The following is a 25,209-nucleotide window of genomic DNA, read 5'->3' on the forward strand; positions in this document are numbered from 1 at the left end:
AAATAAAATTCTGAGTAGGCGTTTTACCATTTCCCCCACTTCTTCCTATTTTGCATATGTATAATTTTGCTGCTATATGTAACTTCATATTTTTATTATACTGCTTTAAAATTGTGGACTAAGGCACAATTCCTGCACAATTGAAGTCAATGAGAATTTTTCTCATTGAGTTGTGTGGGAATTGGATCAGGCCCTCAGACAATAACTTTTGGGGATTGAGTGTGGTTTAATATTAATAACTTAGACCATGATCCTATGACTGATTGCACAGACACAGTAGTCTAAGCAAACGCTGAGCCCCATTGACTCCAGTGGGGCTCAGCCTATGCACAGGATTTTGCATTGTGCAATCTGTCTCCTGATAAGGTCCTTATTTATTTATTGCTTTTGAGTTAAAACAGCAAACTATAATACAGTACCAAGTGTTTCAGGACTTCATTCAAAATATTTCTTCCACACGAACTAAAACAGTGTTTCCCAGATGGTGCGTTCCAACACACCAGTGGATCTTGGGAAGGGTGTAGGTAGGCTGTGCATGCCTTGGAAGAGCTTGCTTCCTCCCTCGCTTCCAGCCGGCCTCAGCAGTAGCGCAAAGGAAGTGGCCCAAGCCAGCGAGTGAGCTGATAGTCAGCAGCCGATATCTGCCTTGTATGTGCCCTGGAGGCATTCCCCTACTCCATGCTCTCACTTCCTATAGTCAGCAGGCAGCAGTATTTTGGGGAGCAGGACCCAAGCAGCAGCGTGGAGGAAACACTTCTGGGGCGTGGGTGAGGAAGGGATGCGCTGCTTCCTCCATGTTGCCACTGCTGGGTGGATTCTGAGCTCACTTCCTCTGGGTAGCAAGCAGCAGTGTGGAGGATCCAGGCAGCAGCAGTGCCAAAAAAGTGGCCAGAGCCAGTGAGCAGACAGGTTTCAGAGTAGCAGCCGTGTTAGTCTGTATCCACGAAAAGAACAAAGTACTTGTGGCACCTTAGAGACTAACAAATTTATTAGAGCATAAGCTTTCGTGGGCTACTGCCCACTTCTTCGGATGCATAGAATGGAACATATATTGAGAAGATATATATACACACATACAGAGAGCATGAACAGGTGGGAGTTGTCTCAATTAATTGGCCTCTCAGAGTTGGTAAGACAACTCCCACCTGTTCATGCTCTCTGTATGTGTATATATATCTCCTCAATATATGTTCCATTCTATGCATCCGAAGAAGTGGGCTGTAGCCCACGAAAGCTTATGCTCTAATATATTTTAGTCTCTAAGGTGCCACAAGTACTCCTGTTCTTTTAGTGAGCAGACAGTGAATAGCTTAGTGTAGTGATCTTGGCCTTGCTGTGAGGACAAACGAGCTGGCTGGGGCTACCAGAGGTGGCAAGGCTGGGAGAGCGAGAGCAAGGGGTTCTTGGGGGAACCAAATAGGGGGCTTGGCCTGAGAAGGGGGGGACTGGAGGACTGAGAAAGGGAAGGGAGGGATAGCAGGGGTAATGATGGGTCCCTCAGAAAGTCAAAATGCAGTTGGTAAGCCACCTTAATAAAAGGTTTGGGAACTGCTGAACTAAAACATTTTGCTTGATTTAGCAGAGGTCTTTATGAAGAGTAAATTATGAATGTTAGCATGTGTTATATGATAAATGACAATAATTGCTAACTACAAATGAAAGCTTCCCAAAGAGTGTCTTTTAAAAAAGCACAAATCTGTATGCTGGCAATTATTATGGAATATAGTACTGAAATACTGTCTGTTTTCTTTTGTCTTTATGCAATGGCAAACAAATTTTCTCAGAGAGAATTCTACATAAAATTTTAGTATTACTATTTTATGGGTATGTAATACCTCTTGAATTATTTTTTCCAGGAACATTTTTGTATGGAGTTTTATCTTGACTTGGCCCAGCATTAGTATTCTAGATGTCAGTGAAAATGTTCTCACCATTTATATTCGTTTGTATGCTTGCTAACAACATTGTCTCTTTCCTGAGATGCAATAGTATGTCTGATTTATATTTTGAACTTCCAAATAATTTATTTTGTCCTTTATTAATGCTAAAGTTATTATCAGACATTCTATCCCCAGAGATTTTTATTTTGTGTTTTAATGGGTTGGAATCTGGTCCATTATATTTGTCTGATATGTATCCCAATATAATGACTTCTGCAAGTCTAGTTTTTTTACGTACTATATAGGGATTTTATAATATAGTATAGGTCAGTAGTTTTTTAAACTTTTTTTGAGCTGAAGTTCCCTTTGTGATGGTACCGCCCATAAGGCTCTACGGAAATATGCTTAGAATGTGGTTTATGCTACATATGCCATGTAACATATCTCCGTAAAGGTTATGATCTACTGAATGTATTAATCCTATTTGCATGCATGTAGCATTTTTGTATTCGACATAATGAATGTTATGAATGTTGGCTGTGTACTGGCTTGATTTCTAAATAACCTTAGTAGAACATTTGGTCAGTTCCTGGAGAAAGGAATGTTGAAATTAAGTACCTAATCAAGAAACACTTAAAGGACAATGGATCTTGGAATGCTCCAATCCACATAAGTCTACTTGAGGACATTCAAGGTAGCATGTGAACAATGAATACTACCTGTAAAGACTGTGAGTCATGCAGGGACATGTGACTTGCCCAGGTGACTCCAGAACTCCTTTGCATAGGAGTGAGGAGGGGGGTCTCCACCCACAAAAGAAAGTCTGTTTAAACCCGTGGGAGACCCCTCCATTTTGTCTTCAGCTGGCTAAAGAAGGAGCCTCTCCATTCCCCAGGATACTTGAAGGAAACTGGAACAAAGGACGGTAACTACAGGGGGTGTGAGTGATTGCTGGACCCAGGCTGATTAGTCTGTAAAAGGGAGCATTCTGGAACTGGTGAGGATCTTATCTGTATTTAGTTTCAATAGACATAGATTTGCACATTTTATTTTATTTTGCTTGGTGATTTCCTTTGTTCTGTCTGTTACTACTTGGAACCACTTAAATCCTATTTTCTGTATTTAATAAAATCACCTTTTACTTATTAAGTAACTCAGAGTATGTATTAATACCCAATAACAACTGTGCATATCTCTCTATCAGTGTTATAGAGGACAAACAATTTGAGTTTACCCTGTATAAGCTTTATACAGGATAAAATGGATGTATTTGAGTTTAGACCCCATTGGGAGTTGGGCATCTGAGTGTTAAAGACAAGCACACTTCTGTGAACTGTTTTCAGGTAAACCTGCAGCTTTGGGGCAAGTAATTCAGACCCTGGGTCTTTGTTGGAGCAGACGGGAGTGTCTGGCTCAGCAAGACAGGGTGCTGGAGTCCTGAGCTGGCAGGGAAAACAGGGATAGAAGTAGTCTTGGCACATCAGGTGGCAACTCCCAAAGGGGTTTCTGTGATCCAACCCATCACACCCTTTAAGTTATAATTTTTTATTTTGATCTGCCCTCCCCCCTCCGACTAAATAGACCCACAGACTGGGTGGCTCACTGAAGTGAGTCGGGGTGGCTGTGGCGTTCCATCCCCGAACATTTCTGCCACACAGGGCTGGCCCGAACAGTCTGCTGCGCCCCCGGGGGGGCAGGGGCATGCACCACAGTTTGAAAACCTCTGGTATAGGTCAACTCATTCTCCCGACATCTAAATAATGGGCTAATTGTAAATATATTGATGTGTTCGCTGCTCTAAGAAACCTTGGAATGACTGCAAACACTGGGAGTACTGTACTGTCAAGTGCAGAGCTATATTCACTCTAAAGAACTGCACTGTAGCTGCTGTAGTTTGTGAGAGAGATTGCAGCAGGTAATCACAATAATAGTCTCTTCCTTCACAGCACAGATAGCCCCCTGATGATTTTAGTGAGGCATTTAGGGAGGAAGGTGAAGATGACCAGCTGGTTCAGTACTTGCATCAAGAGCTAATTAAACTTTTTAATGCTACCTTTGAGGCAGATATTGGAAAGGTCCAAAATACCATGGGTTTAGATCTGGGAGAAATTTGCTTATTGTCAGTACTGCAGTTTTAGTAGTGAGTTGTCGGCTTTTAAAATTTGAAATTGAATTGTAGTGAGGGCCTAATAGAAGTAGAATATTTATCATGTTTGTCTGATGGAAGACTTTCTATCAAAAGTAGTTTCCTAGAAAGAGTTCTAATCAACTAGAATTATTTGGACAAGCTTTTATTCTTGGCAGTAATGCACAGTTTTACACCTCTACCCCGATATAACGCTGTCCTCGGGAGCCAAAAAATCTTACCGCGTTATAGGTGAAACCGCGTTATAGTGAACTTGCTTTGATCCGCTGGAGCACGCAGCCCCCCCCCCCCCCCCCCCCGAGCGCTGCTTTACCGCGTTATATCCAAATTTGTGTTATATAGGGGTAGAGGTGTACTTAATTGAAGCTTATATGAAAGTCCTCAAGAGACCCAGAATTTGGAAAAAGGGCATGGATTAGTACACTAATTATTCAGAAAAATCGTAGGTACTTATATGCCCCCTCTTTCCCCAGTGGATTGATGTAAATCAAAACAATTTACCGGTAAATAATTTTAATCTTGTTTAGTATTTGGATTAACTATTTTCCTAAAGAAATTTTTATTCTTATTGGCTGGTAACGATTAAAACATTGATTTTTTTTTTCAATGAAATATAGCCTTTACACTATATTTGGTGCTTTTTTGCTAACCAGGAGGATACACCATATCTATCCACATTTATTTAAGTACCGGTAATTAAAAATGGTGAATGATGTATTTCTTATTTACTAGATAATGATTAATTTTCAGTTGATTTTTGCCAAACTCTGTTTGGATGGAAATTAAAATTAAAACGCATAAAACTATAATTTTAAAATGTTATTAGTTAAATAAGGCTCTTAAATGTGCTGAATACATAAAAAAGTTTATCAGAAAGTTTATATGAAATTGTTTTGCATTTAAAACTGAATTGATTTATTAAAGAAAATAAATATCTGTAGTTAGTGAATGGAACTGATTGGTTTTGGTCATTGTGTCCTTTGAGATTTTTAATACTAGTAGATCTTATCCTCTCACATTTGATTTTTATTAATAGTTTGGAAGCTTTTCTGCTTTTTCAACTCCCATTAGTTTATTAACTTTCAGTAAATGCCTCATTGAACTGAATTAGTTGAATAAACTGAAATGAAGACAATATTCTCCCTGCATCTGTAGAAAAGGCAACAGCTATTCACAAGCTGTATTAGCCCTTTGGCAAACTCTGGTTCCTGGTGCTTAACCAGTGACTTCCATCAGTTCAGTGGTATGATTTTCTTTAAAACTTGGCAGCAAACCTATGCTGCTTAATATTATTATTTTTATCTAATTTAAATTATTTTAATAAATTACAGTAAGTTTAGGCCTTGATGTAAGTTGTCATAATTTAAATTTAAAATTCAAATAGGTTTATTTTAAAATTTAATTTAACTTAAATTTAAAAAAAATTCATTTAAATAAAAAACTGATTTAAAAATTGGATTTTTAAAAATTTGAATAAAATAAACCCCAGATTTTATCCACTCTGCATGCCCTTTCAGTAGTATCTGAATGTCTCACAACACACCTGTGACATAGGAAAGTACCATTATCCACATTTTACATATAGGTGAAGTGTAGTACAAAGACTCTGGCTTGCTCAAGGTCACACAGTCTGTAGCAGAGCCAGGAACTGAATCCAGGTCTACCAAGTTCCAGGCTACGGCTAGCCACTGGACTGTCCTGCTTGACCTCAAAGACAGATTTTAGCACTGATTCTAAACTTGTAAAGAGACAGCTTGTACCAAAAGCAGTTTACCAGTACTTCCCTTTGCTGTGCTTGAAGTATGTATTTGGATACATGTTCTCCCTCAGCACAACTTCTCCTTCTTGATACTATGGGGAAGTGCTTAATTCTGTATCATTCAGACGGGTCTGTTGCTGTGGAAATTATGTTGAGTCCAGGGTCAACACTAAGGCATTCCTGCAGGATTAAGTAGTAGGGAGAGGGGGTGAGAAGAAAAGCAAGTCCCTGTCATGAATACCTTTTGAGAAATAGGAAATTTAGTAAGAAATGTATGGATAAACAAGGGAAAGTTAAAAAATCTTTGGTAAAGCTGAGTCCCCCAGTGCATAAATTCCTCTTCCCATAAAAATGTCATGTCACAAAATATGTGCTCATGAAAACTTAAACATACAAAACCAGTTATATTAGCAACAAGACATTTATTGTGCTTCTGCTTTTTCAAGGAATCCTCAGTGACTTATATATTGGACAGTTGCAATGGGGCATCCACTCACCTGCTGATTGTATAAGGAAGCCGACGTTAACACCTCTCTAATCTCTGTTGCCATAGTATTTTACCTTGTGTGAGCATAGACTGATGTATTCCACTTCTTATATAGTTTATATAATTTAACTTTTTCATAAATGTATGTTGATTAAAGAAGTTGGGTAAGTTTATTGTGTATGAATATGTGTTTTCAGCTTACCTGCCTTTAAATAACTCCTACATAACAGTTGCATGCAAGTAGATGTTTATTGTGGATGAATTTGAGTAATTCCACTATGCAGTCATAAAATGACACTTTGATTTCCTTCATTTGAGTTTTAATAAATAAGTTCTTAGCTAGATATGTTAGTTATGTTGAGGCTGAGACGTGTGTGTGTGTGTGTGTGTGTGTATATATATCTTGCTTTATAGTTTTAAGAACTAATAGTATATTCTGATAAGGTAGAAACATAACTTTAAAATAAAACAACCTTTGCATAGAATTTAAGGGCAGTCTGACCTCCTATACATCACAATCCACCAAAACCACCCAGCCCCTGCACACTAAACCCAACAACTGAAATCAGACCATTATTACAGGCTATAGGAGACTAGATTATTATGTGCCACAGGCAGAGAATATGAGGGACTGAGTTGCACCAGTTCCCAAAGCCCCTGCAGTAGCAAGGACATTACACCTCTACCCTGATATAATGCGACCTGATATAACACGAATTCGGATATCACGCGGTAAAGCAGTGCTCCGGGGGGGCGGGGCTGCGCACTCCGGCGGATCAGAGCAAGTTTGATATAACGCGGTTTCACCTATAATGCGGTAAGATTTGTTGGCTCCCGAGGACAGCGTTATATCGGGGTAGAGGTGTATTAAGTTAGATATACCCAGATAATCCTGGCAAGTAACCCACGCCTATGTGCTTCACAAGAAGGTGAAAAAAGCCCAAGGTCACTGCCAGTCTGACCTGGGGAAAATTCTATGCCACACGTTTGGTTGGGAATCAATTAGACCCTGAACATATGAGCAATAACCAGCCAGCCACCTCGGAAACCACCAGAATACTCGGTGCCACCTGAGAGACCTGTCCCTTCTCTTCCAACATCCAGTTTCCAGCTGTGGCTATTCTTGATGCTTCAGAGAAAGGAGGGGGAAAAATACAGTGAGGGGTGGAGTGGGGAATCCCTTCTTAATGCCTGTAGGTGGATAAATATAAATAAATAAATGTAAATCATTCTCTTAGATTATATCTGAGTTGTTCAGTCTCAGCAGGTCTGATGATGAAGAGATTAGAAACTTGATTTTTAAGCATTATGGATAATTTGATGCCTGCAGTAAAATTAATTTTTTAAACAAGGATAGTTTGCTCCTAACGGCACCATGTAGTTGTTCAGCCATTTAAAACCTACTTAGTTCCATGAAGATATGGTTTGTGTATGGATGGTGAATAGGGCTTTTATTGTACTTATTTTGGTATATTTTGAGATTTGATGGCAAAACACATGAGATCTTCAGGCCACATGCCAGAAATCAATTCGAATGAAGCTTTAAAAGATGCTGCCGAGTCAGTTAAGTCAAACATGCATCTTCAAGTTTGTCTCTGCTTATGTGAGGGATGATCCAGTGGATAGGGTGCTAGTTTAGGACTTGCTAGACTTGGATTCAATTCCCTGGTCTTCCACAGACTTTGAGTGAACTTGGGCAAGCCATTTAATCTTTTTGAGTCTCAGTTCCCCATCAGTAGAATGGGGATGATACTTCCCTATTTCATAGGGATGTTATGAGGATAAATACATTAAAGATTGTGAGGCACTCAGATACTCCAGTAATAGGGACCATATAAGTATCTGATAGTCTCTTAGATAGGTGTTTTGTTTTTGTTTTGTTTTGTTTTAAAATTTAACTATAAGAACCCCAGATGTCATGCACATTAGCAAAACACTGCATGCACCATGTGTATGTTGCATTGAGATGGTTTGTGTGTGTGTTAGATATAGAAGATGGAAAGGGGGTAAAAACAAATTGAAAAGGTCAATTAAAGGAAAACACAAGTGATTACTTTAGGCAAATTTCCTAAATCTCTGACCTATATATATGCATATATATATATATAACTCTTCACTTTTTTCTAATGTTTTTAATGAGGAAGTTGGTTTTCATTCCTACTTTGCATCATCAGATTGTCATGATGGTGTCTTCCTGTTTGTATGTTTTTGGTTTTATGCTTAAGACAGTGTACATCATCATTCTGGGCTACTGTTGAATTAGTCAAGCAACTGTTCCAAGTTTCTACATATTCTTCTGTTTGCTTGATGGTGAGCAGGGGACATCTTCCTTGCCTCTAACCAGTGGATCTCAAACTGCCCATCTGGGAGCCCTGTGCTTCTCCAGTGTTCTTAACCACCATCTGCTCTCTCTGGATGCTGGCCCTAGTGCTCCTTTCAAAGGGAGATTGATCCAAAGAGTGAAGAAGGGAAGTGGATTAAATTAATGTTGATGAATTCAGCATTAAATTACCCACAAATTTTGTGGGGTTGATGAAAATCTTGCTGCTTCAGATACCACTAGCTAAAGAGTAGATTGGGACAGATATTGCAGAAAATTGTTTCTTGGCAAAGGAGGGGACTAGAGGGGTTATAAACATGTCAGGTATATGACCACTCCTCTTGTGGTCCAGGAAATGTTTATTTTTTAGGTTAAATTAACAAAGAAAAGTCCATTAAATGTAGCTTCCCTTTTCCATAAAAATCCTTATTTCTCTGCTTCCTCCTTCCCCTCCAGTAGGTGAGGTATTTTGTGTTTTTCTCCTTCCTATTCTTTTCCTTTGTTGTCTTATAATTTAGGCATATCAAATCAAATTCAGAACTGTGGCATCCATGTAATGCTGTCGTCCAAGTGAAACTGAGAGCAGAATTTGGCTCGTGTTCAAATTTGGGAACTCTCTCTTCACCATCCTTATTCAGTGTTCCCTTGGATGACTACATCTGTCTCACTTTATAATACATTCATCACCATGGTATTTGAACACCTTCCTTTAGCTACTGTTCTTCCCCGTGCCATCATTATTTCTGGAATCCTTTGTTCTTTACAGGGCCAAACTGGTATTCCTTCTCCATAAGTTTAATTTTTAGTTATTCCTTCTGCCTGTCATCTTTATTTTCTCTCGTGTGCTACTTCTGCCAGTTTCTTTCACCTTTGTTCTCTGGGCTGCACCCATCTCTAGAAATTCAATTGAAGTTTTAAATGATGGCCAAAGTTCTTTGGGGCAAATCAGAACTAACTGACCCAAATGGCAACAGAGGGTCCTGATGGTGCTTCTCTGTGTAGAAGATCTGACACCTGGACAAGTTCATGGAAATAACATTATATGTGCAGCTGTATTTTTGTCCTTTCTACCTAATTGTTCCAAAGACTGCAAGAGGTGCAACTTTCTTATATCATTGTGTGTTCAGGGGAAGGAGGGAGGAAAAATTCTAGACGACGTCTGACATTACATGCATTTATCCACCTACTCACTCCTCGGTTTGTGATACTAAGCAGCTGTGCAGTATTTGTAACAGTCATCCTGTATAACTTGATAGTCTATTTATTTCCGCTGAAGAGACTTGTCTGTTGAAGAAATCAATGAAATACAATTGTAGTCACATGAGAATTCATAAATGTTCTAAGAACACTAATTTATAAATGAGAATGGTAACAGTAAAGCAGATGATGCCATAGCTGTCTGTGGCACCACTAAGTGACAGTGTCACTAGTCGCAGGTTGATGCAAATTGTCTGTGATTAGCATGGATAGCTTGAGACAATAGTTTTCTTGATAGCTAGTTTGTAAAACAAATGCAGTCTTCTTTTTAAACACCAGTTCCTCCTTTCAGCTATGTACAATGATTTGTCTGACAAACATATTGGAAAGAATAGAATAGCTTTAACTATGTGGATTTTTTCTCTCTTCATATTGAGCAGCTGTTTCTTGTATTCATTGTAGTGTCCTATGATGGTACACTTTAGTTTTTGCAAGACAGTTGTGGAATTGTAAATGTAACTATGCCATGACTGTGACAGAGCTCATCAAACATCATCTAGGGCAGGGTAAGCAACCTATGGCACGCGTGCCGAAGGCGGCACATGAGCTGATTTTCAGTGGCACTCACACTGCCCGGGTCCTGGCCACTGGTCTGGGGGGCTCTGCATTTTAATTTAAATTTAAATGAAGCTTCTTAAACATTACATCACCCATCTTGTGAGTCTCATGAAAAAATATATATATATTTTTGAATTCCTCTTATTCGAAATGACCTGGCCCAACTGAGTTATGCATGCCTCCATAACTCTCAGAATTAAAAAGAAGCAGTCCTAACAAGGAGTATTTTTTTCATATATTCTGTAATATCTGGGTAACACCCCCGCTGCCCCAAAATTGGCCAGTACCAAAGGTTTAGTTACTCTTATTTTCTGAGGAGTAGTTCTTCTTCATCACTTGTGTTGATTAACCCCTTAGTCAATAATCTCTTTTAAAACTAACGCTCAAGTAAATGCCTTTATTTTAAAGTAATATGAATAGTCTGTGAAAAGCATTATGAGATCCATTAAAATATCACAGAAGTACTCAATTTTAACACATCTGGTTTTAGAGATCAAAACCCCATTTTAGTGGTGACTTTGAGTGCAGACCCTGGAAGTTTACTGCCTAAATAGACAGAAGGAACAGAGTGTAGGAAGAGGGAAGGATTATTATCCCCATTTTTCAGATGAGAACTGGGGATGGAGATGAAGTGACTTGCGAAGTCTATGGCAAAGACAGGAATTGAATAAAGAGGTCTCCTGAGTCTCATTCCAGTGCTTTATCCGCAAAAGCATCCTTCCTTTCAAGCTTTAGTTCTATCATGGTGTTAACTGTGTTTGTGCCAAATATACTAAACATAATTGGTGAAAACATGTTCTTGAGGATGTTGAATATGATTGAGCCTAATCACTCATTCATTCATCATTCAAGGCAAATCCAAAATGAATGTAGTCTCCTTGCAGATTAAGTGCCACCCAGATTGATTTCTAACTAGGTCCTTAAGATGGTCTGGTTGGATGGTCAGTCTGTCCATCACTGGCGATCTTATGGTGGCATTGAAGCTTTGGCAGTCAGGTGATTGCTGACCATTTGTAGCTGCATTGCTTGGTAAACAAACTTCATAATTCATTCGTCTTCCATCCTAATATGTCTGCACCAAGAAAGCTGTCAAAACCGAACCAGTGCTGATGGAGGCAGTTGCTGGATTTGGCTACAAGTATCTTCATTGTTGATCTTGTCCTGCCACTTAATTTGGAGCAGCTGACAAAGATGATGAGACTCAAAATGGTCAATCTGCTGCTCTTCAGCGTCCGAATATCCCAGATCTAAAATTATCCTATGTCAGGTGTGATGGAAAAATGCTTTTAGATGGGGGAGGTGGGAAGCCTATTAAATTTAGATCATCATACATTGTGCTGCATACATGTTTGAATCAGTTGTGCTGTAGACTTATTACTAAATGGTAAGAAGCTTATGGAAGTTATTTTTGTTTACTATTGAGTTATCTAAAGAGAATACTTCAGAGTGCTTTACAAACAATTATTAAGATGCAGGGAACTGCACAAGTTGGCCAAATTTATAGAACATAACCTTGCTCACTTCTTTGGTGAAGCAGATCAGGTGGCTTATCAGAAAAGAATTGTTGGATGCGGGAAAAAACTTGCTAATATTAAATCTTCCTATTTTGTAATCACTGTGAGGGATATTAGTGTTCCCCAGGCAGAACCTCCTATATCAGGGAAGGGAGACAAGCACTAGACTCCACAAAATCCACTAGACATCTTGGTGCAGATCCAGTTCAGCTGGAAGTGCTTCACTACTATGGCAATGAGTTAGGGTTACCATTCGTCCGGATTTACCCGGACATGTCCTCCTTTTTGTGCTAAAAATAGCGTCCGGGGGGAATTTGTAAAGCACTCACAATGTCCGGGATTTCCCCCCTCCCCCGGAGCGGCTGGGAGGGCTGCAGGAAAGTCCCGGGCTGGACTCCGGAGCAGCTGGAGAGGAGCTCCGCCCTGCATTCCAGCAAGTGTCTCAGCACAAAGTGCAGCCCTCCCCTTTTGCAACTGGGAGCGGTTACTGCCATGCAGCGTAGCAAAACGGGAGCGAGAGCACTTTGTGCTGATACAAGGACAGCTCTCCCCTGCAACCCGGTCCGGGCCAGGGACCGGGTTTTGTTGTGCAGGGCCAGGGACCGGGTTTTGTTGTGCTGGGGAGCGCAGCCACGTGTCCGGCTCGCACAGAGCCCAACACCCTGTTCTGAGCAGCAGGGTAAGGGGGGCAGGAGAAGGGGCAGGGAGGTTCTGGAGGGGGCAGTCAAGAAACGGGGGGGGGGCTTTTTGGGGGGAGTGGAGAAAGTTTTGGGCAGTCAGGGTACAGGTAGGGGGTAGGGTCCTGGTGGGCAGTTGGGGGGGGGGTCTTAGGAGGGGGCAGTTAGGGGACAAGGAACAGGGAGTCTTAGGTAGGGGGTGGGGTTCTGGAGGGAAGTTAGGAGCAGGGGTCCCAGGAGGGGGCAGTCAGGGGACAAGGAGCGGGGGGGTAGGGGGCTGGGAGTTCTGGGGGGGAGCTGTCAGGGGGCAGGAGTGGGGAGAGGGATCGGAGCAGTCAGGGGACAGGGAGCAGAGGGGTTTAGATGGGTTGGGAGTTCTGGGGGGGGCTGTCAGGGGGCAGGAGTGCGGAGAGGGATCGGAGCAGTCGGGACAGGGAGCAGAGGGGTTTAGATGGGTTGGGAGTTCTGGGGGGGAGCTGTCAGGGGGCAGGAGTGTGGAGAGGGATCGGAGCAGTCAGGGGACAGGGAGCAGAGGGGTTTAGATGGGTTGGGAGTTCGGGGGGGGGGCTGTCAGGGGGTGGGGAGTGGTTGGATGGGGCGTGGGAGTCCCAGGGGTCTGTCTGGGGGTGGGGGTGTGGATAAAGGTTGGGGCAGTCAGGGGACAAGAGGCAGGGAGGCTTAGATAGTCCTGGGGGGCAGTTAGGGGCAGGGGTCCCAGGAGGGGGTAGTCAGGGGACAAGGAACGGGGGGAGGGTTGGGAGGTCAGGGGGGGCAGGAAGTGGGAGGGGCAGGGGCGGGGCTAGGGCGGGGCTTCTCCCGTCCTCTTTTTTGCTCGCTGAAATATGGTAACCCTAAATGAGTGCTGTATAAAACCCTAAGATAGGCATCCAGGGTATGAAATATTGGATTGGGAACTCAGGGCTTCAAAAGGGATCAAGTGATCAGATAGCAATTGGTAAAGTACAGGTTACTTTATAGAAGCCTACAGTAGATGTAGAAGAAACATTCAAGGAGGAAAAATTGAATGATCTCTATCCATTAATAACAAGTAGCTAGTTCATGCTACCCAAGCTCTCTTTGTAAGGGAAGTGGTATAATCATAATTTTTGTCTACCTACTGATTGGTAGGAGACATGCACTGAACTGGCATGATACAGCAAAAATCCAGAAAGGCTACACTTATCCTTTTTAATATAAAACTGCATATAATGAACAGAATAGTATCTGGGTCAGACTTCATCTGTGATGTAACACCATTGATGTCAGTCAGTTGACTTCAGTGAGGCTACATCAGCAATGAATTTATCCCATGGTGTTTGAACAAAACAAATATGTAGATTTCTTTAAAAGCAAGTTTTATTTTTTATTGTGCTTTAAGGTTTACTCATTAAGATTGAAAATCTCTGAAGATAAGGAATGACCATTAGCCTGCTCCAAGAAGCACATTCAATGGCCTAGATCATGTTGTTGGCTTGTAAGGAGTTTTGTTCTAGGGAAACTAGCATGTAACCTCACAATCCTTAATCCTCTTATCGTGTGATTAAATGTTTGCTATGGGCTATATTAGGAAGAACCCAATTAGGAAGAAGGGATTTTGCTTTCATTCATGTCTGAGTTGCTTACTTTCACTTGAGTAAACCAGGTCTATATAGTTACTTAAACAGCCATTTAAATTAAACATTACTACTATTTTTTGCATCAAAGATAAAAATATCTTATGTCCTGTATTTTGCCTTTAATTATCACAGCTCAATGGTTTAGATAGTGCTTTGAATTGGCAAAATTCTGGTTGACTGCCATGGTACACAGTAGGCCCAATGAAACTTGGAATCAGTTGATGATGATAAAAATTTAATTTCATGGTATTTCCGCTCAAGTGAACTGAAATCTGTCTCTGCTTCAAGGTGTAATTCTCTGCTTTGCTCACTTAAAAAAAAATACTTGTAAGTACAGAATTTTTTCGATTTCTTTCTTTATACTTAAAAAGAAGAACAGGAGTACTTGTGGCACCTTAGAGACTAACAAATTTATTAGAGCATAAGCTTTCGTGGACTACAGCCCACTTCTTCGGATGCATCCGAAGAAGTGGGCTGTAGTCCACGAAAGCTTATGCTCTAATAAATTTGTTAGTCTCTAAGGTGCCACAAGTACTCCTGTTCTTCTTTTTGCGGATACAGACTAACACGGCTGTTACTCTGAAACCTTTCTTTATACTTGCAGTCGAGGCTAAAAAAACTTACCAGATGCATAGTAGCCAAGCCATAGAAACAAAAGAGGACTGTGAGTCCCACCACCGGGACTCTAGGACAACACATTGATGAGAAGCCCAAATTCTACCATGTCCAACTGCTGAGTCGGGAGAGAGTGCTGAGATTTCTGTAGGGATGCTGACCCTGGGACCCTTCATGGGACCACCATTTTTCACATCATTTTCTGGCTAGTAACTTATGTGCAGTATGTTTAAAGAATAACCAGTGACCTCACTACATGAATGGCCAATAACTCTTCACCTCTCCCTACACTGCAGCATGGTCATTTTTTTTCTAGAATTTTTCTAGCTGTGTCTAAATTCAGTGGCAGATATTGTTCGTTTCAACTATGTAAAATTATTGCACTTGTTCAAAGATTTCTATTTAAAACATTTGAATACAGCAATACAGCATTAAAAATATAACAATTGCAGCATGCTTCACAATAGACTATGAATAGAACAGAAATTTGAGCTGGATTAATGGCTGCATTACCATATATAGATTCAGCATTTTGGCCATAGGCTTGTCCCTCCTACCTTGCCACCCTAGATGGGAGCATGTTGGCATTCTCTTGTGCCCATCCACTTCTTTGGGCACAAACAATAGCTTTCAGAAGAAGCTGGTGGGAGAGTAACCATGACATTAGACCATATGCTCCGATATGTGGGACTCCCATCTCCATGAAAAAACAAACAAAATAATTATATGTTTTTAAAAACAAATTGGTCAGGATGAAGAAACTCTCTTCTGCCCTCCCCTCATCTTCTATCTTAAGACCTTTCAAGGAAGCTTTTAAAATACTTTAACTATCTTTAGTTATCTTTGTTTCTCTTTTGGTAGTAAAACATGTCATTCATAATTTGGGGGAAAAAATACACACTTTAACATGGAAATGCTCCTCTGGTCCTATGTAACCTGGGCTCATGGGAGAATCCTGGGGTGAGCAATTGGTTTTCTGTGGCCAAAGTAAATTTTGGAAAACTAAGAGTTCCCGTGTATATTGCTTGTTATTTTTATAAACAATTTTATTCATTTGAATCAATTTTAAATAAATTTAAATAAATAAATTAGCTCCCTAGGCAATGCACAATTGACATTCTTAAATTAGTTCAGATAAATTAGTATTCACAGTAAATGCAGTATCACTGAATGAGCATTGTCTATCTTAATGTGCTGGAAAATTAGTGTATTGGAGCAAATGAGATCACATGACCATATGTCATTTGCAGTCCTAAATATGCTGACTTCATTGCCAGTTAATAACACAGATATGAAACGTTCGGTTTCATATTGTGTGTTTTAGTGACATCCTTGTATTTGATTTTCAGTTGAAGAGCCAAATTCTGGTCCCATTGAAGTTAATAGAATTTTGCTCTTAATTTCAACTGCATCAGGATTTACATCTGGAAGCTTGTATTCATCTTTGCCTATGGTCTCAGTAACTTCTTGATTCAGACTTTAAGTTCCTGATGTCTCCAAGTCCAGCTCTCCTTCACATGCTTCCCCAGTCTTCAGTGTTCTCTGCTTCATTTCCTTCCAAACCCAGACTTTGCCATTTCACTCCCACCTTTTCCTAGTTTACATGAGGACCTTTCTATATGCTCTCTCTAGTGCACCAGTAATGTCTTTCTCTCTTCCTCTCCTTATAAGGGTCATACCTGAAAATATGTAGGAACATTAATAAAATAAAAGTTGCTAGCCATAAAGCAGCTGTCTTAATTTTTTCCGTTTTCTTTAGTCATGTCTTTCTTTTCTACGAAGCACGTGTGCACTCACACACCCCTACCTCCAAATTGGGAGGCCCACGTTACTGTTGGCAGGGATCATTTTGGCTTCTCCTTCCCCACTCCTTGTAGCTCCTCTCTACATGATTGCAGACTCTTTAAAGATGACTTGAGGGTCGAATACACTAGTTTTCTATGGGACTTGGTGGATACTACTCCCCTCATTGGTCCAAAATAACCAGAATCTACTGACATTCAGGGCAAAACACTTCTGTATAGAAGGGCTGCTTAAGAAACAAACATTATTGGGGTGATGGTTATGGGAAGTGAGGAATTTGGGATTGGGGGAATGGGGCTGCTGCGTTAATTTAATAGTAGTATATATAATTTATGTGGTTTCTGTTTCTTCTTTGAGTTTTTACAGTACAACTAGGCACCATACAAACATGTAGTGTAAAAGACGGTCCCTGCCCCAAGGGTGTTTACTGTCTAGGTTGAGCAAGGCTTTTCTTATCAACTGTAATTGGACCCATTGTGCTTTACTATTGGCTCATTATCTACAACAATATTCCCATCAGTTTGATCGAAGCTTACTGTTTCCCAGCTCTTCCCACTCAGAAAATATGTTATCCTCTTATAAGCCCCAGAGTTATCGAGTAAAATATTGCCTTTGCTTTTATGGTATTTGAACAGGAGTGAGCTAATGGATGGGTATCACTGAGGACCTTGTATTCATAGAAACAGCCATTGATACTATCGTTATATTTTGAGTTCAGTGTTTATATTTTACCAGCAAGGTTGGACTTTTTTCCCCAAAGAAAATGGTATCCCTTTATTTGGGTTTTATCTCTCTCCCCTCACTTGCTTCTCCAAACTTTGCTAATGCATATTGAGACTGCCTTACCTGTACAAAGACTTCCTATCATTCCTCACTTCAAGGGGCCAATTACACATACAAAACAAGTAGTTTTTCTTTAAAGCTGTTTGTTTCCCTATTAAGTGATCAGTGCTCCTGTTATAAAAATAGTTACAAAGTTCCTATAAATCTAGAGTGTGATGCGTTGCATACTATAAAGTTTTTATGGCCTCATGTTTGGGATGACCAACTTTTTCAAAAGTGGTGTGGTTACAAGTGAGTTATGCAGGTCTACCAAACGAATGGCAATAAAACTTTATAGTGCTCCATATTATCACATTAATTTGTTTATTCCACTTACTTTCTTTAATATTTGTCCATTGTTCATCTCCCTCTGCTTCAAAATAAGGAATTTACTATAGAAATAGTGCCACTTCATGGGCAGAGCTTAGTGATTTCCAAAAGTACTGTGTAAAGTCAACTTATAATATGCATCTTCAAAACATAGCCATTAATGGAATAGCATTTGTAACACGTGATATGGTAACTATTAAAATGGCAGTCAACTTGAAAGAGAGTCATCCCATCCCCCGTCCCCCCTCCCCCCGTTATTTCAGGGACTATACTTGTCCCTGAGAGAACTAGCTCAGTCACAGCTCATAGGCCCCATTCCTGCACCGAGAAGCAGGCAGGTGCACCCTCTTTGACTTCAGTAGGGGCTCTGTGTGGACATGGGTATGACTGCATGGTCCTCAGGGCAGATTTAGGACCATGTTTTCGCATTTTTTAAAAAAACTGAATTTCTTTCGTGTTGTGGGAAAGACCTGTATTTTCCTCAGAGAAACTGACTATATTTAAAGTTGGAAGGATTTGATTTTTATCATTAAATGTGGGTAAATGTCGATTTCACTACACATATACAAACAAACAAAAATGTTCCCATCAATAATAATATAAATGTACAGCTAAGCAAAGTAAGAAAAATGCTGCTTCAAAAGTTATTTTAGTTTGATTTTAAGGATATTTACTTTTATATTTTCACATGTGATATTGACAGTTTGTGTTTTAATGGCTATAAAATTTAACTTTTTGACTCTCCGTGACAGCCATTAAATAACTATAGTCTGACACACACACCCATAATTTCCCACAACTATGACAATTTAAATAGATAAAAATAAAAAATGCTTAAAATGAACGTTATCAGCCAAAATTATAAAAAAATAAAAATTGAATTCTGCCGAGTCTAACTACATTGGAGAAACAATGAAACTACCTGCACCAGAGTAAACAAACAGAATACATGGAGACTAATTTTTCTTCCTCTAATCTCTTGGCTATAGAAGTCTTAGGTAAAAAATATCAGAATAGTAGTTCCTTTTAGGAAATGTAAAATCATTAATCAAAGTTTACTTAAAGGTGAAAGTTCTCCAAAGCCATTTCTTGCACTGTCAGTTTTCTTGCAATAAATAGAGCAACCAATATTGGAAAGGTTATTAAAATAAATGTTATAATGTCATGTAGATGTATTTTATGTGGTAGAGCTTTTTAAGGAGGGGTTTTATCTATTTTACTAAGTAGTATATAAAGTTTGTAAAGTGCTCTGTGTTCCTTTGGGATGAAATGATCCTGTGTAAAATTGGATTCTGGTTTAGTTCTCATTTTATTCATAGCAGTATAAAGAAGAGCATGCTTCTGAATAATGGAACATTATAAGGGTAAAATGGTTTGTTTTAAACATACATTTATAATTAGTTTGAGGTCTCTGGACAGCAAAATACTGTAAAATAGTATTCCTGATCCTGAAAAACTAAAATGATTGTGTGTCGCTTTAAAGAATATTTGGGTATTTGACAGATGTGTGTTTGTGTTGCCTGCTAGGACGTCCCAGAGATACAAAAGAGCCATGGCATACTCAGAAAAACAGTGCAATCTTCATGATTTTTGGTGGAGGAAGGGGACCTCATTTTTTAGTCTGTGTGTTCCAAGAACCTTAGCATTGATCCAAGCTTTTTCTTCAAGCTACCAGTTTGATTTTTCAGCTCTTTTAAATCTCTGTTAAGCAAATCTGACACTGATAAGTAAAGTTTGTATTGCATGGTGATGTGGACCTAGAGACAGAGAGGCCTTTTTCTAGGCTAGTTGATATACTGAATCTTTAGCAGCTCCAGATTTAACTTTAAGCTTTGGAGTACATCTCTCTCTTTTAAAACATTAATTATGAAAATGAACCAGGAACTAAATATATCAGACTGCAAAAAGGAAAACTTAAATCTGTGTGTTTTTATATGCTGTTTGCCACCCTCTCTATTTCTTTGGCCCAACAAGTTTTTCATTTAAACATATTTCCTGTGCATGACAGAGAAGAAGTGTTCTTCCCACAATTTTGTAAATGTTGCATACTTTGTGGAAAAATAAAACCCCCAACCCAGCCCCAAGTTATCTCAGAGACCTCATCATAGACTCAAAAACAACGAGGAGTCTGGTGGCACCTGAAAGACTCACAGATTTATTTGGGCATAAGCTTTCGTGGGTAAAAAACCCACTCCATGCATCTGAAGAAGTGGGTTTTTTACCCACGAACGCTTATGCCCAAATAAATCTGTTAATCTTTAAGATGCCACCAGACTCCTCGTTGTTTTTGTGGATACAGATTAACACGACTACCCCTCTGATACATCATAGACTGTATTCTTCAGGACAGGTGCTGACACTATGTTTGAGCGTATAGCTTTATGAAGGTCCTTTTTTCCTGATTGGAAGCCTCCAGTCATCACTGTCATATAAAAATTGATAATATCAATATCTAAATTAATAGAATAGGATGGAAATACTGTAACTTACGTTGCTCACTTCTTGCTATTTACAACGGTTTACAGTATTCTTGTATTGCAGAATCCTTTCTTGGGCCAGAAAAAATAAAACTCTAGGGAGTCTGTAGCATTCAAACAATTGTATAGACTGTTTTTCAAAAATGGCTGACATTTTCACCCAGTAAACATGCTTGCAGTGAAGAAATTAGTTCTCCAAGCCACTTCCTTCCCCACATTTAAAATGTTCCTAAAAACATTTTAAGCTGCCAAGAAATGAGGGGTATGAAAGATAACTTAAAAAGTTAGTGATTGTATATGCTTAAAATTCTCAAACATAATGTTCATAATTTGATTCTGCAAGGACCAACCAGAGTGGACATAGTCCAGAATTGACACTAAATATTACTTCTAACATCGCTGGCTCTTTTCACCTTTCATCAATAACATCTCAGTTATTACTACAACACAGAAACTTGAATTTTAAAATTCACAGCAAAGACTCTGGGTTGTCTTGCCCACAGCAAGAGGCTGGAACCTATCTTCCGTATCCTTCATAAAAAGAATCACAAGACTCATTGTTATCCTATCTCTCATGGAGGAACAAACCAGCCATGATCATGAAAAGCACAGAAGGCATAACAAGGATAGGACCTCCTTAGGAAGAAAAATAAACTCTTTTTGGTAATCATCTGGGGACACATTTTAATTCCATTGTAGCGTTTCAAATGATGAGATATGATGTATTCTACAACTGGCATCTGAATCATTGTATAACCTTAGGAGTTTAAAATTAGCTACTTGTATATTAGATAACTCTTCCATTATCCAGGCTCTCCCCTACTACATGCATTCATACTCACAAATTTGCAATAGTATGTTTAAAAAGAACTTAATCAAAGAGTTTTGCAGAGAAAGTAGCATAGCAGTTGAATGCCTTTAACAGTTCACGGTGCCTCAAGGAGATTTTAAAGACTAGACTTTCAGATTCAGACCTCATGGGACTGTCACACTACCATGAACAGTAAGATTCCTTCAAGAGAAGATTTAAAAAATGAGATTTAAAATTTAGACAAGCACGCACACTAAATATGACTATAGTCTACAGTGCTCTAAGTAAGAAAATATTTAACCATTTGTTAGAGCAGTTGTTTCCATGCATGACTTGACACAACATCTGGTTAAGTATTTTAGAGATTTGCTTCAGGCTTTTGCTAATATTCAGTAATGGTCACATTTTGAACAAAAATAAAAAACCCTAGTCTACATATAGTTACAGTATACTCTTCAAAAATGTGTTAGCTTTCCCTGAAGCATCTTGATATTGGATCACAGGATCATGTGAACCTCTGAGACAATAGCAGAACTTCAGCAGTAATGGAGTCAGCCACATAGGATAAATGTCAATGAGCATTTTTACTCAGTTTTTTATTTCTGTTGCTCCTCTTCATTTTAAATTGTATAATTACTCATAGGTCTGTTAGGTCCTTACAGAAATGTTAGTTTAATTTTACTTACATTTTCACACTATTTTTACATAATTTTTGTTTTCTGTAGTGAGCCTGACAAGCCTAAGAAGCAGAAAAACAAGGAAATATGCCATCCCCTATATGCTGTACTAAGTGGGGAATAAGTTCTCTGATTAATACAAGGACTATTGCCTTAGACATTGCTCTGTCTGTTTTTAGCTCATCAGTCTTTGGCAATGCTAAACAGTCAATGTTTGGTGACAAGACCATTCAGCACCTAAAAAAGTAGTTAGTTTAACTATTTTAGATTATGTGATCCTTTCTCAATCTTCTGGATTGTTTGGCAATTCAGTGACAGTAGAGACAGTAGTTGTTAAAATATAACACAGACTATTGAAACAATTAGATCCATCTAGCACTGTAGATTTAGAGGTTTTTCTTTAGCATTGAATATCTCCAAACACACACAATTCAAACAGGTCTTCCATATGCTGTAATATGCGTCTGTCAACAGCCTATTTGGACATCTTCTTTTACTTTCTCAATATGACTGTTCTTAATATTTTTGGTTGGGGTTGGTCTGAGCATTTGAAGAATCTTCCTTGTTTAAGTAACTTTTCTAAAACTCCTGCCCCTTCCTGCCTTACATCTTCCTTGACTTTATCTGTGCTGTACAGAACAATGCAAGCAATAATAAATATTCCGGTATACCATAACATTATTTAGGGGCTTTATGCACCAAAAAAAAAAAAAAAAGTTGACATTTGAACTGCAGTCAAAAAACAAGGTCTCTTCCATTATGACAGTCAGGAGTTTAAGAAAGAGAATAACCACTTCATTTATACAGTAGCCTATTTCCCCCCCTTACTGGATTCCTCAGTGAATTTCAGACAAAGAAAAAACTGATAGAAATATCATGTTCTGTAGATCTTTCAAGCTGAATCTCTGTTCCAGCTCCTATTTGTGAGTAATATAGCAAATGGGGAAAAAAACCCTGTTGAATACAGGTCAAAATCCAGTAAAGCCTCACTTTTTATTGTTATACTAAATATTCGTTCTCTTATAGCAAGGGGTGAGAAATTGCAAGGGGAACCATATATTTGAAGGCAGTTTGTCTAGCACACCCAAGTGTGCTGTAGAGGTTAGCCCTGTGGTTATCACTATGTTCTATTACTTGGGACAGAATGGTAGATGGTGAGGGGGTGGGGATGGAAATGTAGGCTTTGACAGTCATTTAGCTACTATTAATATTGCTATAACCAGGGCCGTTTTGAGACCTAGACATTAGGATGTCTTTCTATCATTTTTTGGTCTGTGGGCTGGGTCCTGTGGGATGGAATGTCTTGATTCAGTCCGTTAGTAACTCTCAAACAGAAAGGGGGGGAATAATAACTGAAGATGCCAATATCTGGAGGTATTGTTTGAGACATCTAAGAGAAAAATCATGGTGTCATTAATACTTCATGGAGTCAGGATTTTATTCTCCATGGGAGAAAAGTAAAGTTGCAAGTTAGATCAGCAGAAGATTCAATGTCGTAAAACGTACAAGGCACTGGCCGGAGGCTGTTTGACTTTCTAATATTCTGTAGTGGGTCAATATGTAGGGTTACCAGATAGCAACTGTGAAACAACGGGATGGGGGTGGGGGGTAATAGGCGCCTATATAAGAAAAAGTCCCCAAAAATGGGACATCTGCTCACCCTATCCATATGGTAAAGTCAGGTCTGACAGTCACGGTAGCAAATATACAGAAGAGGGATTTGGAGTTAGTCTAGGGTTTAATTTTTAGAAGCCGAATTTCATATTTTTAAATGTGCATATGTTAAGAAAGTAGTCATTATTCTTATTTTCCCTCCTTCAGTTAAGTAAAAGGTCAAGAGAAGATGAATTCTTAGCATTTAGCGATGTTTTTTACTGAACTTGATTGTTCCTTGTAAACTATTTGATGATACTGATAACTAATAAAAGGCATTTGCATATATTGTGATCAAATTAAAGAGCCTTAATAGACATGACACATTTTATTAGTATAATTGTCATCTTCTTAGCCCATCTATGGGAAAACTCCCTTCTGTCCACCCTTTTTGGTTGATGCAAAGGTACTTGAAATACGGTTGTCTGTATTTTGTATTTTCTGTTTAAATCTGTTAGGATTTTTTTCCAGACTAATTTGGACTGATTAGTTGCTAAAACCAGCGAATAACTTTAGCAATTTAAATAGCCTTTTGATTAAATAGTGTATTTGTATTTATTTTTAGCAAATCTTCCTAATGTTCCATTTTCTTTACAGATAAATTTGCGCCTCATCTTGGTAAGTGGGAAAACGAAAGAGTTCTTGTTTTCACCAAATGATTCTGCTGCAGATATTGCAAAACATGTGTATGACAACTGGCCTATGGGTGAGTCATTTTTGTGTGTCCTTTAGCTGCTAACTGTCCAGTTAAAACTGTTTACTCTTCTGTAATTAAGACTGAAATGTTAATAATTTTATCATTGTTCTTCATATTCAAATGGAAGTTTATAAAGATATATTTTCTCTTCTGTTTTCAGTGGTACAAAATTTGAGATGTTGAAGTATAGTCCATTACCTAGCTTACTTCTGAGGTTACTTCTCATATTCATTGTGCCCTACGTACTGCTTTTCCCTCATTATGATTTTTTTTCTAGACAGACTTGGTACAAATCTAATAACTGCAGAAAGATCCTGGCGGATGTTAGATATTATACCCTTTGTCTAAGGATGAGTAAGGAAAATATGCCATTTTATATGAATGAAATAGCAAAACTGAACCTCAAATATTTTGTATTTTTGATTGCTTTGCCTCAGAAACAATCTACACAAATACAGTAATGTCTAGAAAAAAGGTAATGATAAAAGGCAATTGTAAAAGACTTTAAAGGATGAGGGAAGCTGGGAACATATTTAAATATGAAGATATTTTAAATTAATTTGGGAGTATTTATTTTGGAAAGTGGAAGTGTAATCTGAGATGGGGTGTGCGTATATGTAAGTAAAATAATGAATGGTTCAACAAAAACTGATCAGGCCATCTTTGTCTCCCTGTCCCACAATCCAAAACACTAGCCAAAACTGAGAAATGACGTTACATTTGATGAAAGAAAATATTTAGACATTCTCTGATACTGGAAGTCATTGGGAGCCATTAACTTAGTGTTTCAAGAGGACTAGAAAATTACTGCACATGAACAGGAATAATGTGCATCTATGCTATCTATGTCAATAGGAGTTTCAATAATGCATGCTTTGGCCCTAAACTGGCCTCCTCTGAAGGTTAGGAAGGAATTTTTCTTGCCCTGATGCAGTTTTACACAGTTGACAAAATGCAAGGATTGTGGTCCTCTAAAGTATTAGATACACTACAGACACACAGCTGTTGGAGACTTTTTATACCAAACTAGCTGGACCAGTGATTCTCTTTGGTAAGGCAACTCGGTATCTATTGTACATAGTTGTGTCCTAGAAGCACAGTTCCACAGAC

The 25,209-nt window shown here is 39.0% G+C and overlaps 1 protein-coding gene across 1 annotated transcript in view; it reads left to right on the forward strand.

Annotated features, from left to right (window-relative positions):
- UBL3 (ubiquitin like 3) overlaps nucleotides 1-25,209 on the forward strand; it is a 71,621-nt gene that overhangs the window by 34,805 nt on the left and 11,607 nt on the right. The window contains exon 2 of the mRNA XM_054015372.1: nucleotides 24,000-24,108. Coding sequence (XP_053871347.1) covers nucleotides 24,000-24,108 — 109 coding nt within the window. The remainder of the gene's footprint in view (nucleotides 1-23,999; nucleotides 24,109-25,209) is intronic.

Source organism: Malaclemys terrapin, chromosome 1 (assembly GCF_027887155.1).
Source record: "Malaclemys terrapin pileata isolate rMalTer1 chromosome 1, rMalTer1.hap1, whole genome shotgun sequence".
Lineage (NCBI taxonomy): Eukaryota > Metazoa > Chordata > Testudines > Emydidae > Malaclemys > Malaclemys terrapin.